This window comes from Nicotiana tabacum, chromosome 7, assembly GCF_000715075.1.
Source record: "Nicotiana tabacum cultivar K326 chromosome 7, ASM71507v2, whole genome shotgun sequence".
Lineage (NCBI taxonomy): Eukaryota > Viridiplantae > Streptophyta > Magnoliopsida > Solanales > Solanaceae > Nicotiana > Nicotiana tabacum.
Genome location: NC_134086.1, coordinates 94,855,464 through 94,871,375, shown reverse-complemented (window position 1 = coordinate 94,871,375; position 15,912 = coordinate 94,855,464). Strand labels below are relative to the sequence as shown.

Below are 15,912 nucleotides of genomic sequence, written 5' to 3'. Positions count from 1 at the left end.
TTTCATAAACTGGAATAAAGGTCAAAACTCAACTCAAATTCCAAAACCAGGGTATCACTGAGTACATGAGCGTCTATACAACACAAGTCTGAAAATACTCTCTATGAAAAGATGTAACTAAATACATAAAGCTGCAAGATAGGGAAGGAGAGTCAAGGTCTGAGAACACCGGCCAACTACTTCGAAATCTCCGAATGATCAAGCTGCTCAGATAATCAGCACCCACCGTATCCAGAAACACCTGGATCTGCACACGAAGTGCAGGGTGTAACGTGAGTACAACCAACTCAGTAAGTAACCAGACTAAATATTGGACTAAAAGTAGTGACGAGCTTCACGGGTGCAGTTCAATTACAGAAATACAGTACGGGAAGTAGGCATGCTCTCAAGTTTGACAGTTAAAGCCAAAACAGTTAATTCATGTCAAGTTCAATTGAAACAGGATATTGTACATCTCAGTAACTACATGACAATGACATATGCCAGCTGAAGAAAAACAGTAATGAAATCAGGTGCATACTCTCAGAGTAACAATCACTCAGTTCTCCTATTCACTCCAACCTCACAATAACTCGTTCCTCACAGTCACTCAATCCTCCCAATAGCTCGACACTCGCACTCGCACTCAGTAGGTACTTGTGCTTACTGTGGATGTGCAGACTCCGGATGGGCATTTCTAGCCCAATCGTTATAATAAGCCAATCATGGCATAAATCAAAATAACATGCTGCGACGTACAGCCCTCTCCCATAAATATCCTCATAATCAGGCTCTTGGTCTCACTCAGTCATCAATCTCTCCAGTCTCTCGGGCTTTCAAGAATCATGATAATCAACCCAAACAATGAAGATATAATGTATCAACAAAGGACAATAGAGACTGAGATATAATATACAGTAAAAGCTATGACTGAATACAAAGTGACAGTTTAGCAAATAACTCAACATATAACACGATCTCTGCAGGTCTTTACAATACCAACACATAGCCTAAGGATGATTTCTAACATGACTGGCAGCTCAATTTCCTTAAGACATGATAAAAATATGAATAACGACAAGATGAATCTGCTATATAGCTCATGGAATCGACCAAGTCACAATTCTTAAGGTGCACACCCACACGCCCGTCACCTAGCATGTGTGTCACCTCAACACCAATCATATAACACATATGTATCCACATAACCAAGTTTAGAAATGTTACTTACCTCAAACTATGCAAATCTCTACTCCAACACGCCCTTGCCTTGTGAAACGGCCTCCGAATGCCTTGAATCTAGCCACAAACAGTTCGATACAATCAACACGAGCTAAACAAATCAATTCCATAAGAAAATATTAAGTTCTTAATCCAAAGTCAAAAAGTCAACTTAAAAGTTGGCCCCCAGGCCCATGTTTCAAAATTCGATAAAAGTCACAAAATCTGAAAGCTCATTCAACTACGAGTCAAACCATACCAAATTTGTCAAAATCCGACACCAAATCGATACCCAAATCCCTAATTCAAACTCTCTAAATAAGTAGCCTCAACTAGAGGTGTTCAAAACCGAACCGAAACTGAAAATCGAACCGCAAAAGTGGCTTAATGGCTTATTAGTATCGGGTTATCGGATTAATGGGTGGTGAACTAACTGAAATTTTATTATTAACAGCTTATCGATTTGGGGGAAAATTATTCAATTTTCTCATCGGATAAACCGTTAACCCGTTAAAAAATTTTATATTTATATATTTTTATCCATATGTATATTAATCCCCAGTATAATCATCACCAAATGTATGCATAAAGCGGAAGCTATAGGAAGCCAAGAAGTGTGCAATACTTTTACCTTGGAAACAGTAAGGTCGGGGCTTCATTGTTCTTTTAGGATGTCTAGACAAATACTACCATTACTATTGACATTTGGGTGGAATACTTTGATTTTAAAGGCAAACTACAAAATGTGCAAGCCAAAATAAAGTAATGCACAAAATCCAATCACTGGAACCAGGTGCCTTGAGACAACTAAAGAATGACGAAATGCACAAGTAAACTAGCTTTTTGCTGGTATTTACTAGTAACACGAAGGACCAAAATAGGCATCTATAATACAGATTCAAATAGGCCGATAAACCTCCCAATAATAGCTAAAGTGATACCAATTGCCCAATATCTTATCTGGTGGCTAGCGGATTAATACACTTAAAAGCCGATAACCGATAAGTCGAACTGTTACGAGTAATAACCGCTCGATCCGTCTGATAAGCAGCCCTAGCCTCAACTCCCAAAATTACACTTCAAAACCACACAATCTAGGTGGGAAATTCAATGGAGAAACATAATTATTGAATAAATTTAACCACAAGTGACTTACCTCAAGAATCCTTTTGAAATCCCTCTCAAAAATCGCTTAATCTCGAGCTTGGAATGTTCAAAATGAAGAAATCCACGGAACTCTCAATTTTAATACTCTGCCCAACCTTTCAGCACCTGCGGCAACTTAACCGCATCTGCGATATCGAGAAGCGATAATTATTCCGCTTCTGCGGTGAACCATTGGAACCCAGACTTCGCATCTGCGGACCATGCTCCGCTTCTTCATAAACGCAGGTGCGACCATTTTCCTTACTCCTACACTGACCCCTCGCTTCTGCGCTCAACCTCACCGCATCTGCGACCACGCAAGTGCAGAAAATCCTTCGCACTTGTGATCATAGCCTTCCTCACTCTTGGCGTCATCTGCGCTTCCTAGCTCGCACATGCGATCACCACTCCGCATGTGCAATTGCACCAAAACTGGTGACCTTCAGCAGTCACCCAACTCCAAACTTGATCCGATAATCATCCGAACTCTACCCAAGACCCTTGGGACCTCAATTAAATATACCAAAAAGTCCTAAAACACGATACGAACTTAGTCGAGTCTTTAAATCACATCAAACAATGCTAATACCACGAATCGCGCATCAATTCAAGCCTAATGAACTTTGAACTTCTAATTTTCACATTCGATGCTGAAGCCTATCAAATCACGTCTGATTGACCTCAAATTTTGCACACAAGTCACAAATGATACTATAAATCTACTCCAACTCTCGGAATCCCAATCTGAGCCCGGTAATCACAAAGTCCACTCTCGGTCAAACTTTTAAATTTTTAATTTTTGCCATTTCAAGCCTAATTCAACTACGGACCTCCAAATCACAATTCGGACACGCTCCTAAGTCTAAAATCATCCAAAAGAGCTTATGAAACCATCGAAACTTCATTCCTGAGCCATTTACATACAAATCAATATCCGGCCAATCTTTTCAACTTAAGCTTCCAACCGTAAGACTAAGTGTCTCAATTCATTCTGAAACCTCTTCGGGCCCAAACCAACTACCCCGGTAAGTCACATAACAAAAATTAAATAGGAAATGAGCAATAAATAGGAAAACAAGGCTACAACTCTCAAAACGACCGGTCGGATCGTTACACTATAAATAATAAATAAATAAAAATTAAAAAAAGACCATCGCATATTGCATTCCATTCTATATTCACTGGTAAGCTCTAATTTGCTCACATTCATCCTTTTCAAAGAACCCCACCACCCCACCCCGCAGCCAAACAAAAAAGAAAAAATAGAGAAAGCAATAGTTTTATGCGACTCTTCAACTTCAACATTTATGCTTGAATCTGCCTAGTGATTGGCATACATTATTGTGTTGATAATGTTGATAACTCATTGTTAGCTAAATTTCAAGTGCACTACCTTTCATCAAACGTCAGTAATGTTCCGCTGTTCATATCTACAAAAGAATTCTCTAAGTTCCTATGATAATATATTGCATAACTGCTGCATTGGCTAACTTATTTTGTCCAATTCAGTATTGTTGCACTTTTTATTCCTGATAAAAACTTGCTTATAAAGCAGTACTTCTTTATCTGTACAGATTTTCTAAGACATTCTTATGCTTGAATTTGATTTGTACTTTCTACCTTGCATTGTTATTTCCCTTTTATTGGTGTAACTCACTAAGATTGTGTAACATGTTTTTCAATATAAATTGTCATTCATTGATGAAAAAAGGCATCATTATAGACCTTACGTCTGTTTTGTTGGCAGGGTGTTATAACTCCTGTATATACGTTTTCTCATGCTATGTACATACATGTTTGAAGGTTGCTAGCTTGTGTTTGACAGGTAGTGCAAATGACAGCCTCCTACTTTTTGAAGCTACCAAATACGTTGCCATTTGCCGTTACTGACGTCCTTTTGTTTCCAATGTTGCAAAAAATATAGACAATGTAGTTCACTTTGTGTAACTTACTGGCATGTACATTTCTATTTTGGTTTGCTCGTAAAACATATTGATCCTGTGACTTATGTAAATTATGGGCTGAAAAACTAGCAGTAAATATGACTTTTGACTTGAATTTGTTTTCTTTGCTCTGCTATATATCCAAGTTTCTAAGACTAAATCGAAAGAAAGTTATTGTCATCCCAAGGATCATTTAAAGTAATAACATAAAAAAATAATTTGCGATGAGTTTTATATAGCTATGTCATCTTTTCCTAATTAATATTACGCAGCTCTTCGCCTCAGAGAACATAATGTTTAACAAATCAACTGTTATATCTCAATATAATTGATCATAACACAAGTTGCTCCCTATAGAAAGTAATCTATTTTTTTTATAAATTAATATAAGCTGCTAATTTTATGAAGTTTGGTTCCGAGCTCAGCACGGGCCATTCCCCACTAGTATCGTAAGACTGCGGAGTCATAAGTTGTGATCTTAATTGACTACAAAAAGTCATTGTTTTGTTGCCTTTCTGCTTCCCGATAAATACAGGCAAGATCCGCAGTGCGGTCAACATTAACGGAAAGAGGAATAATACATTACAAAGATTATGTTTCAATCCTAAGCTAATTGAAATTTTGGTTATATAAATCCTTGTATTATTTGGTTCAAAATCATTTCGATATACAGTAATTTGAGATTCTCTAACTTTAGAAGGTTTTTGCATTTTCAACTGATATATAATACCTTAAAATTATCGCCATTTGTTATATTCATTTTGTTTATTTTCAACAATTCTGATGAGTTAGATTTGGATGAGATCAAATACGATTTTATTCAAATTCGACTCCTTTGATTACGAGGAAAATTGCATATCTCCTGGGAAATTTAATTTCCTTGGGAGTATTCATCATCTCCCACGCACACCCCCTCTGGCTTTAGTATCTATGTTTCAACTAAAGGTAATTAGATAAGAGGTATTGGCGTTTTAGAGATTCAAAGTGTTGTTACCCTCGTCATAGCACTTAAATTAGCGACATCGTAGATGGGTTAGTACCTTCATTTAAGCTCTTGAGCTAAATCTATATCTATATATATTTGTATAAATGAGGGAATGAAAAAAAAAAAGGATAGACTTGGTACCTCTCCTAGGTCAAGGATCCTATTTATCTTTTATCTCCTTTTTTTGGATTTATTTTTACTTCATTCAACTAAAATTTTAAAAAACTTAAAGTCACTTCATAAATTCTCTTTATTACACCCCATCCCAAAAATCACTTGAAGTCAAGGTTGGCACCAGATACATAAAAAATAAAAAATAAAAATTAACCATATCGAATGTGACTTATCCTCCAACAAAATATTTTCTCCCATAACCTTTCTGATCTGATGTAAAGGAGAAGGGGAGTTGCTGCACAACTTGGAAGATATCTTTTGACATTTCTGCAATGTCAGAGCCCGTTTAGACATAACAAATTTTCCCTTTTTTTCAAAGAAATTTAATTTTTTTTCGAAATCAGCGTTTGTTCAAAAAAAAAATCAAATATCACTTGAAGATGTATTTTGCAAAATTTTCACTCACAAAACTTCAAAAATAACCCAAAATCATATTCATGTCCAAACACAACTCTAAATTTCAAATACCATTTTCAATTGAAAATTTTTTCACCCTATTTTAGAATTTTCTAATTCTTATGTCCAAACGCAATGTGCTCATCTTTCTATACAAAATTATCTGTGCAATTATATTTGAGTTTTCTTCTTGTATTCATTGCATCTTTGTTAGGGGAAAAAGGTTAATCTTTTTTAGTTGTCCTTTTTCTGTTCATTTTCCTATTCTTGGAAACAGCAATTTGAATTCTTGATAATAAAATTCTTTGTGATAGTATGTAATTTTTGGAAGAATGGTAGAAAATAGTGAGTGAAGTGAAATCGAGTCCAATAGATAAATAATTAGAACCATATGAAATAATCTCAAGGTCTCCTTGTAACTGAATCAACGCTGGCTGAAGGGCCAAGCACCTAAGGCCATGGCTTTAGGCCCCCAATTTGTGGGGCCCCATTTTTTTAATTATGTTTTTATGATTAATTTTGTTTCAAAAATATTGAATAATATAAGATAAATAGTATAAAATATTTATAGAAGATGTGTTTACTCAAGGATTAATAATGAATGTTGGCTAATTTACCGTATGCAATTAATATCTTTTTCTCCTTTTTTTCATTATAAAACTTGTACTTTTTTTTTGGGTTCTCCTATAAAGCTTATTCTGTCAAAACAAGGACAATGAATAAATTAAACTGGACATTCATTGTTATTAGTCATTACTATTTCTTAAGTTTTCAAGCACGCACATAACAATCAAAATTAATTAAACTTTGCTTTGCATTTTTTGTTTGTTTTCACTTCATGGATGTACTTTTTTCCGCATTATATATTAGAATTCAAATATGTCAACAGCTTACTCAACTTAAAAAAGGTTATTGAAACTTTAATACAATCTAAAAGAGGATTTCATTAAACAATAATCTCAAAAAAGATTAAATGAGTTAATTATATTTTCAAATAGAAAAGAAGGATTACATAAATTATATACATATCATTAATAATTTTACATCTCAAAAAGCTAGACAAAATAGAGTTAAAATAAAATATAAGCTTAAGGCTTCTTAATAAAGTGTGGCTTTAGGCCACAACTTTTCTTGAGCCGCCCCTGAACTGAATTGTTGATTTTTTTCTTCTTAATAGCATTGTGCTATGGCATCAATTACTGTATATTCTGTGCGTCTTTCATATTTGTAATAATTTGAGATTGATAGTTTGGTGGTAAGGCTTATGTCTACCTCTGCTATAATATAATGCAAACACGAAAGGAGTTGAATATAACTAACTAAATACTTTTCCTTCATGGTATGTTATGTTAGTTTTTTTGGATAATTTCATTTGATTTCCTTGGTCCCGCCAATTTCCAAGAACAAGGTTCTATAATAGATAGTGAAGGGAAGGCATACTGAAGATAAACCTTTAAAAACGACAAGAGCCAGGGTGGCTGCTCGGCAATTTTTGTAAATGTGTTAAACTAACTTTTTTATTGATTTCAATTCTTTCAAACAATATAGTAATATTTTACTTATTTGGCACATCTCTTGGAGGAAAAGAAAAACTTATTTATCTTTTTTTCTCCTATTTACTTTATTTTTAAAAGTCCAAAATGTACGATAACTTAACTCTTTTCCTCCACTACAATTTTTTAAAGTATTATAATTTCCTCTTCCCCTGTATTGTTTATTTACTAGATATATTAACACCCATTTATGTAGTCTTTAGAATATCTTTTTGGCCCTCTTTTCCCTTTTGTTCGACGGAGAAGATGAGAATACATCCTTATATTGGAACTTTGTATTTGTCATTTGCTTTTTATATGATGATAATGATTTAAATTCTTTGTTTGTGTAATTAGATGAAAGATATGTAACTTTAATTTAATTCGAGTTTTTAGATATTCTTTGGATACTTAACTTTAATTTAATTTGAGATTTTTTAATATTCCTTGGATCTTTCTTGATAGATGGAACTTAATGATCTTCCTTTGTAATATATATTTAACTATACATCCCGAGAAAATGATCTCTCGTGTTTGTTTGTTTTTTGGGATGATCAAGTAGTAGCTAAATTTATTATTACCATATTGATCTCTCTGCAAATTCAGCGCTCTCGCGCGGGTAAATTTACTAGTCTATATATATTGAAGCTAGTTAACATAACGTGGTTGAAGCATGGAAGTAATAACTTGGAGATCTCAAGTTCAATTCCAACTTAAAACTTGGTAGAAGTCCATCTGCTATCTTCTTCCTGCGCGAAATTAACCTAAAAACAATCCACAACAGAGAAAGAGAGACAAAATGTCTTAAGTTGTTTACCAGAGACCAGAATCTTCTTTTATCGGGAATTAACTGCATCTTTTTTTCAACTATGCTCTTAAATACAAATATCGGGTGCAAGCACATCCAAGAAAGTTCAAACAAAAGTTGAAATGCAAGAACAGCTTTTAGCTTTCATCATTATCGTAATGCTACTGATTACAAAAACCTGATCTCAATGCGCATGTATCTATGTATGTATCTGAAAGTACGCTCACTCTCGGAAACACCGTACAAGAATAATGTTCGAAGCTATCAAACAGATAAAAGGAAGAAGAAAAGTGCACCCAGCTGAAGCAAGCCTGCAACTGTAACATCAAAATCAGTTAACAAATGCAATTGCACAAGCAAAGAAAGCTGCCCTCATATCCGGTGCCATTAGCTAGTACTAAGTTATAAAACTCTCTGACCCTTTACCGTTCTACAAGTAACAAGACTAGCAGTTTCATGAATTGTCGCATTCACTCGACAACAGAACCTGTAAAACTACCATTTCATCTTAGTAAATATTATACCTTGATCCCCTTGGTAATTTTAAACTACATTTCTTTTCCAAGGGTTTGATCATCCTATTCACAACGGAGCTACTAAATTAGAGAGCTTCCAGTAATGAAAGAACAAAACAAACTCAAGCAGCACAGTGCAAATCCTCAAATTCCTTTGTCCCCACGCATATAAGAATGACCAACTTATTGCATCTCTAGTTCTTAGTTACCTCTATTAAAATCAACTTCAGCTCACAAAATGTACAACAACTGAAAGCATAATCTCATTAGGGAGCCAATAGGCATCACATAAGCAATGACTCAACCTTGCTGCAGAAAATAGTTCAAGAGCTGGGAGGTGTTGAGGCACCAGGCAACAATATTTTATGCCCAATGATAAGAACTTATGTAGCATCTCACAATAGCAACAAAATAGAAGCACCAAGAAAACAAGCATAGAGGATTCACAATTAATGGGGTTGGCGGACACACATCACAAATCAATTTCTTTCTTTCTGCTCAAGCACAAATTTTGGTCTTGTAAATTGAGCTACCGACAAACAAATGACTTTATTCTTTTTGCTTCAAGATTGCATAGCATAATCTGCCAAGCATATCTAATCGAATTTTCCGTTATTGAAACCATAATCCCGCACCTTCAGAAACAATCTTGATGATACTTTGGAAGGCTTGTCAATCCATTAAGTTAAATACAATACCGGATACTTTGATAACATAAACGAATCTCTTTATTGACACTACGCATTCCCTAGCAGTCCAGAAGGTTTAACTTTGTGTGGAGAATATCAAACTGGATAGAATACTGTCAGAAACTACCCTAATGATCCTCAATGCAATACACCCAGAGGATCTTAACCAGATAATTCGTAACTTGCACTTTCATGAATCATTTGCTCTTGAAATAATGATGCAGCATACCTCCTCCATTAACCCAGTAAATTGTTACATGGAGATACCATAACAAAATATTGCATGTTTAAACACCAGTGTGTGTTTACTCTAAAAGAGGCTTATGTTTCCTTACAGCAGGAAAGGAACAGATGTCGCTTTTCCCCACAGTAGAATCCAACATGCTCTGGAGCAACATAACCTAAAACTTAGATAGTCTTGCCCTACTTATACAATGAGGCTACAAATAATAGATTAACTCAGCTTCTTCCAGTGGGATCTCATTGCATAGAGCTTCCGGATATACACATCCAACTGTAGTCTCTTTGTCCAACTCAAATCTGTACCATAAACAAACTTGTGGTGACTGAATGCTCCTCATCTTCAACTGCAGCTCTTATGAAGAAACATAAGTATAAACTTCCTAACTCCCCCTTCCCCACAACTAAACAGGGAGAAAGAATGCTCGCGCAGTAAGATCCTCAATTCATAAGAATCAAAAATCCTATCAAATAAGACAGCTTTAAACATGTGACATACCTTAGTAATAAGATCCAGAACCACCACTACCCATATAACCACTACCACCCATGCCACGACTGGAATAGGCTGATGAATAAGAGCTACCACCAGCCTGAAAATTTTGAGAAAGTAGAACGTAAATACGGTGATCAGCAGTAAACACAAAAGCTCCAGCCAAATAATCATCAAAATGAAGCATACATCACTGCCACGAGACACGTAATCACCACCATAGCCAGATGAATACATTCCACTGATATCACTGCCCCCATAAGAGCCTGTAAACCCCAAAAAAAAAAAAATTAAGAAAAGTATCCATAGCCAACCCTATAATATCACTGTAAACCTAAAACAGTTCACATGAGCACCAAGGTTTTACAAAGAACACTAACAACTCACCTCCGCCATAGCCTCCCTGACGACTGCTATACATTCCATGAGAATCTTGCCCAGAAAGGGAACTCCGGCTGCCACTATATCCAAGATTTGATCTCCCTAACCTACTGCTATATTCAGTAACAGGAAATCAGTATAACACTCAAAATTGCAAGGGAGTTAACAATTATCATCTCAATTACAAAAGCAGCACACCTGTCACTATAATCCCCATACTGTGTGCCACTCGCACCACCAAGTTCATAATCCAAACGAGAACGAGAAGTGCGGACTCCTGCTTCAGCATAGCGGGGAGGGACCTCATCCTAACATGTGGAATAGACACTAAATCAGATCTTACATCTTAAGCAGTTTAAGAAAGTTACAAAAATCAACATCCCACTTTATTAAATAACTTTTTTTATAATGGTAACCCACTGTATTAAATAATATCTGACATTCAGGTGGAAATTACATACCAGTGAACTGTATGAACGTTTGGAACCAGATATGGAATCATATTCCCTACCTCGCCCCTCACGATAAGCAGGAGGAGGCCTTTCATACCGTTCTTCATATCCATCATCAACATAAGCTCTCCTTGTTGATGTGCGAGCAGTACCTCTAGGAAAATCAGGGTAACCAGAGCTACGAGACGAATAGTCATCCCTGTAGGAGCTGCGTCTGTCGGAAGGAAATCTAGAAGGATAGTCCACTGCGGCTCTGCTTCTAGGAGGAGGAATTTCCTCATGCCGTGCATACTCCCTCTTACTCTTTGGGTACGAGTGAACTGCAATTCAGTTTTAGTTATCTAGAAAGAAAGTAGAGCAGAAACAGCAGAGCAAATAAAAAAGTTCAGAACTAATCCCTACCAGGTGGTCTCCGGTCATAAGACCTGCTCGATAATGGAGCCACAGGTCTGCCCCTCGGAGCCACAGGTCTGCCCCTCGGAGCCACAGCCATAACCGGTCGCCTATCCCTCATTGCGGCAGGTCGTTTGAAACTACGATCAGCAAGGGGAGGGACACGTGTACTAACTCTAGATCCACGAACAGGGAGTCTATGTGGGACTGGACGACCCCATGGAGCACGAGGACCACGCATCAACCCATGTCGAGGTCGCATATCACGTGCGCCATATCTCCCTCTTCCTCTCTGAAGTGGCCTCGATAATCTGGCCCTAACTTTAACCTGGAATATACAATTATAAGCAGGCACACACAAGAATGACATGTTCAGATACAACTTCAAGACAAAAAACAGACCTTCTTATCTCCTTCACCCAACTCTTCATTATTAATGCTTTTGGCACAAATAACTGCAGCTTCATGAGTGTCAAAACTGACAAATCCAAAATCCTTTCTCTTGGCTGAAGGCATATTACGGGCTAGCTCAATTTTTTCAATATTGCCATATTCTTTAAGAAGATCCCTCACACGATCCTCATCCCAAGATGCAGAAAGACCATCGATAAAAACTGTTTTAACCTGAAATCGATACACAATCATTAATAGTCAAATATCTAATTCCTGCTCTGCAAGATCTACATTAAAGCTACATCATCAGAAGAGCACCTTCATGGAAAGAAAAAATCAAACTCAATTGGCTACACTCTGCTTACCCAACGCGACCAAGAAAACCAACAAAGGGAGACAAAAAATAGAGAGGAGCCTCAGACTGCAAAAAAGTAATTCTGAGAACAACACTTATCCACTCTCACTGAACTACAAGTAAATACAATAACTGGTCGCACCCATCTTTCTTTCCTGTTGAAGCATAAGGTACTAAATTACGAGGGCCAAAAGTAAACCATCAATGGATAAACTATGTCAATGACAAGTTTAAAAACAGGTTATACCACATACAGTCCGTTGCAAAATGCCAAAGCTCCTCCAATAAGGTAAGCATAACCGATTCCCTTTGGAAGATATATTAGCCAAACTTCGACTCCATTTGAAGATATGTTAGCCCAAACTTAACCAGGGCCACAGTCCTATTCAAAAGCAGATAAATGGGTCCAAAAGGCTTACCTGTGCCATAATTTCATCTCCAGGGTCAATGAATGAATCTGCAAAAGAAACCTTGGCAGGCCTATCAACTCCAAACACAATATCTCTCTTCTGTAGACGTTTAAATGCATCCATGGCCTCTGAGCGTGAAGAGAACTCCAGAAAAGCAAAGCCTCGATTCATACCCTCATTATTAGTGTCTTCAACCAATGTCAAATCCTCAACATTATTAACGCCATAATGCTTCAACTTCTCTTTTAACTGGAGTGGAAGTAAACATAAATCAGACAGTAATTTAGCAACTCTATGAACCTAAAAAGTCAATTGTTTGATGACAATGTGAATTTTCTGGAGTCTACTTACGGCTTCTTTTGTCCAAGATTTGCATATGTTACCCAAAAATAGGGTATCACTGTCCTGACTTGGGGAAACACCACATTTTTTGCCATTCACCTGGAAGTTGGGTTGTTACGAAATAAGCTTTATCAAGTAATAAACATCAGTGACCATGATAACAACAGAATCAAGAGTGTACCACTGGATTTTTCAGCTCAATACAAGCTCGTTTTGCTTGTTCCACTGTTGCAAAACGCAGGAATGCAAATCCTTTATTCTTCTTTGTCTGAGGATTCATTAAGAGTCTCACTTCTGTGACCTCACCAACTTGACTGAAAACTTTCCTGAGATCATCCTCAGTAGCATCCTTGTCCAAGCCACCAACAAAAACTTCAAATTCCTTCCTCTTAAGTCTTTCTTTAACAACTTCATGATGTTCTTCATCCTCAGCTGCATCAACCATCTCTGCATGCTCCTCTCCTTCTGCATGCTCGCCATCTTCCTCACCCTCAATTTCCTCGTGCATATCTTCAACATCATCTTCAACCATGTCACCTTCCTCCTCCTCCTCACCATCATCTCCCTCTTGGGGATCTTCCTCTATTTCATAACCCTCTTCCTGAACATCCTCATGTTCAATTCCTCTCTCGTCATAATCAACAGCGCCATACTCTTCGGGTTCATATTCAGGATCATTATCATCCAAATCTAAGCGTTCGCCTTTTTCATATTCATCTGAATCTTTCACATCGTCCGCTGCCATCAAAAAATAGCCATCCAGGCCAGTGAAAAAACTGAAATAGAAGCATCTAGCCCGATGACCCATTTAACCAGATTCACAGTTAAGTCCTGATAGCCGTCAAGAACTTGAAACTATATAGAGAAATAAAAGCAATATCTTGATCAAGAAAACATGCTCCAAAAGAGATTTACAACCCTGGACAGAAAAGAATTTCAAAGGAAAGACTCATGTTCCAAGGTCACCAGAACATAGCTACTCTTGGCACTTTAACCCTTCATCATTGTTTCTCCTTTGTTGAAGATGAAGAATAAACAATCCTTTGATCCATCCACCACTACAAATGAATCCTGAAGCTACACTTTCTCTATAGTTTTCTATAATTATAAACGTTACCAAACCTTTCGCTCATAGAGGTGGACGACACGGGTTCCTTTACTGTCATATGCACTGCACCTATAGCTTAAATAGGTATATTCTATTCTCCCAGCAAAGATTTACAAAATAAATTAAGGTAAAAAAACAGAAAATCAACACAAAAACATGCTACTGGTATCCAAAAAAAAACATTATATGGGGATAAAATATCCCCATACAATGGCTGATCATCATGATTTAGCTTTCTTCATACTGGCTCTAACAAAGAATCACCAACACCAAAGCAGAAAATACAAATTTGGATGAACATGTATCAATTAAGACTTAGCAGGCCATATCATCTAATGACCCCTTTCTGACAGAGGAAAGGCCATATACTTCTGAACCTTCCTCCCATAACCACCCTTTCTAGGACATTTTTTTTCTTTTATTTATTCTAGCATCTCCACCAAAAGCTTGCTGTGATTATGAGAACCACACCCATAAAAGCAACTACGTTTTTGTCCCTATACTACAATAATTTTTCAATAATATATTTTCTATACTAATAAGCAAAAAAAATCAAATTACTAGAACAAGAAGGACTACCGACATCCTTTTGGGTCAAATTCTTTATAGTGATTAATTAACAAGAATTGGAATTACTATAACAGAGGAGACACCGAAAAATACAACATTCTTCAGTACTAAACTTTATATACTTCATTAAAAAATTAATTGAAATTTAATATAATAGGCCGAAAAACTATGCACACACTAACAAGCAAATCAAAATCTCTAAACCAAAAATTCATCTAGAAAGCTCATAAAAAACCAATTTGCTAAAAATTAGTACTTTAATACTTACTCTTCTCCACAGATTTCACCTCCGGCTCCACTTTGACCGGCTTTTCAAGCTCGGATTTCTCCTCGGCCACCGGTTGCTCCGCCTTCAATTCTTGTTTCAGCTCCTGCTTCTTCTCCTCTTCCGCTGCAGAAACCTCAACTTTTACCGGTTCATCCGCCATCACTACCGGTTGTTTTTCCTTTGATTTAGGTGTCCCTCGGTTTGTCCGGCCGCCCCGTTTCGTTCCGGATCCTGTCGGCGTCCTCTTTACAGCTCTCGGAGGCATTGTTTCGGAATATTCGCCGGTAGAATTGTGAGAAAACCTAAAAATTGGATCTTTTTGGGACGTCGACGGAATTAAGAATGATCTGAATGGATTGAGGAATTTGTATTGTGGTAGAAATATATTTATTATTTCAGAAGAAAGAAGAGACCCCGAGAAAGTAGGATTGGGAATTTTGGAAACCCTAATTTGCTTTATACATATATAACAGAAAAAAAGGTAAAAGAAAAAAGAAAAGGGAAAGGGAATTTTGCATTGTTTAGTGTTATATTCAGCACTAATAGGATGCCTAAAGACCGGAGGTGGAGTACAATGGTCTCATTGTATAAGAACAAAGGTGATGTCTAAAGCTGTAACAACTATAGGGGCATCAAATTACTAAGTCACACCATGAAAGTTTGGGAGAGAGTGCCTAAAGACATGAGAGTGCGAAGGACGGTGTCTATTTCAGACAACCAGTTCGGGTTCATGCCGGGGCGATCTACCACAGAAGCTATCCACCTTATTAGGAGGATGGTGGAACAGTACAGGGATAGGAAGAAGGATCTCCACATGGTGTTTATTGATCTGGAGAAAGCGTACGATAGGGTTCCTAGGGAGGTCTTATGGAGCTGCTTAGAGGATAAAGGGGTCCCGGTTGACTATATTAGGGTGATTAAAGACATGTATGCTGGAGCTAAGACTCGGGTTAGGACAGTAGGAGGCGACTCTGAACACTTTCCAGTTATTACGGGGTTGCACCAAGGGTCTGCGCTCAGCCCATTCCTATTTGCCCTGGTGATGGATGCACTGACTCATCATATTCAAGGGGAGGTGCCATGGTGCATGCTATTTGCTGATGACATTATTCTAATTGA

General features: G+C 37.1%; 1 protein-coding gene across 5 annotated transcripts; it reads right to left on the bottom strand.

Moving 5' to 3' along the window:
* Window positions 1–8,301: 8,301 nt before the first annotated feature.
* On the bottom strand, window positions 8,302–15,418 carry LOC107802337 (uncharacterized). Of its 5 annotated transcripts, none has more exons than XM_075217332.1 (12): window positions 14,794–15,418; window positions 13,029–13,585; window positions 12,857–12,946; window positions 12,515–12,754; window positions 11,750–11,971; window positions 11,357–11,675; window positions 10,964–11,274; window positions 10,701–10,810; window positions 10,509–10,615; window positions 10,311–10,387; window positions 10,128–10,221; window positions 8,302–8,501 (listed from the first exon to the last, which is right to left on the bottom strand). In XM_075217332.1, the coding sequence occupies exons 1-11, from the start codon at window positions 15,056–15,058 to the stop codon at window positions 10,129–10,131; spliced, it is 2,391 nt and encodes a 796-aa protein (XP_075073433.1). In that variant the 5' UTR covers window positions 15,059–15,418; the 3' UTR covers window positions 8,302–8,501; window position 10,128. The 5 variants fall into 5 exon arrangements, with proteins under 5 accessions (XP_075073433.1, XP_075073432.1, XP_075073431.1 ...); XM_075217331.1 differs by lacking the exon at window positions 8,302–8,501 and adding an exon at window positions 9,589–9,975; XM_075217330.1 differs by lacking the exon at window positions 8,302–8,501 and adding an exon at window positions 9,589–9,928.
* Between the last annotated feature and the right edge of the window lie 494 nt (window positions 15,419–15,912).